General features: G+C 31.7%; 1 protein-coding gene across 1 annotated transcript in view; it reads right to left on the reverse strand.

Annotated features, from left to right (window-relative positions):
• LOC104700989 (acyl carrier protein 2, chloroplastic-like) overlaps positions 584 to 864 on the reverse strand; it is a 3,121-nt gene continuing 2,840 nt past the window's right edge. Inside the window, exon 4 of the mRNA XM_010416609.2 lies at positions 584 to 864. This exon is cut by the window's right edge and continues 31 nt beyond it. Within this exon, the coding sequence (XP_010414911.1) occupies positions 767 to 864 (98 nt within the window). The 3' untranslated portion in view covers positions 584 to 766.

Raw genomic sequence — 864 nt, forward strand, 5'->3', positions numbered from 1 at the left:
CGAATACTGTATCGATCGACACACCCACCAAAATTCCAAATTTTGGTTTGCGAGTGTTACAATGTAAAATTGTGCATCATATAACTGATTTTTATTTATTATAAAATATATGACCAAACTTTTAAAAAATAAATATATTTGGACATTTAAATTTAAAAGTATTATTTAGTTCCAATTCTCCCAAGTCCCAATTCCTTTTTATTGGGTTTTACCAATTTGAGTTTTCTTTAGTCATTTTTTTTTTCTTCTGGTCAATTCAAAAAGAAAGATGCCAAATCCAGTAAGAAAATATGAAGCTAGTTCGTAATAACGAGGTAATCTATTTGAGTTCGTGTCAAATAAAGTTGCTTTTTCTGGCTAACTTTATTCAGACAAGTCGTGAGCTTTTCTCATTTCAAACCAAATGAACCTCTAGTTATATAAATTAGTTAACTTGTAACATCTTTTGAAGTTTTGAAACCTTCTTGTCCAAGCCAACAAGTGTGTTCGACGGTTACAAGCTCTGAAACACTTATTTGCTTACAATGTGGTGTCCACAGTTTCACTAGTTATTTTATTAAACTTATGTTTTGCATACCAGAAAGAAGTAAAAGGTTTTCTTGAAGGTGGAAGTAAAATATGTTTTACAAGAAAGATAATAAAGTCAAATACAAGCCTTGTAATAATATTACCAAAATAGCATAAATCTCAATAGACACAATCGCTCTCTAGCTAACGAAACAATGAGACTGATAATTTTGTTTTTGGTAATGGTAATAAACGATTTCTACTTGGCCTTTTCCAACAAGAGCTCCTCGATAAGCTCAGCTGCTTTCTCAACTGTTGTGATTGTCTGTGCTTTCTCCTCAGCCATTTCGATCCCAA

The sequence above is a fragment of the Camelina sativa genome, chromosome 7 (genome assembly GCF_000633955.1).
Source record: "Camelina sativa cultivar DH55 chromosome 7, Cs, whole genome shotgun sequence".
NCBI classification, from domain to species: Eukaryota; Viridiplantae; Streptophyta; class Magnoliopsida; order Brassicales; family Brassicaceae; genus Camelina; species Camelina sativa.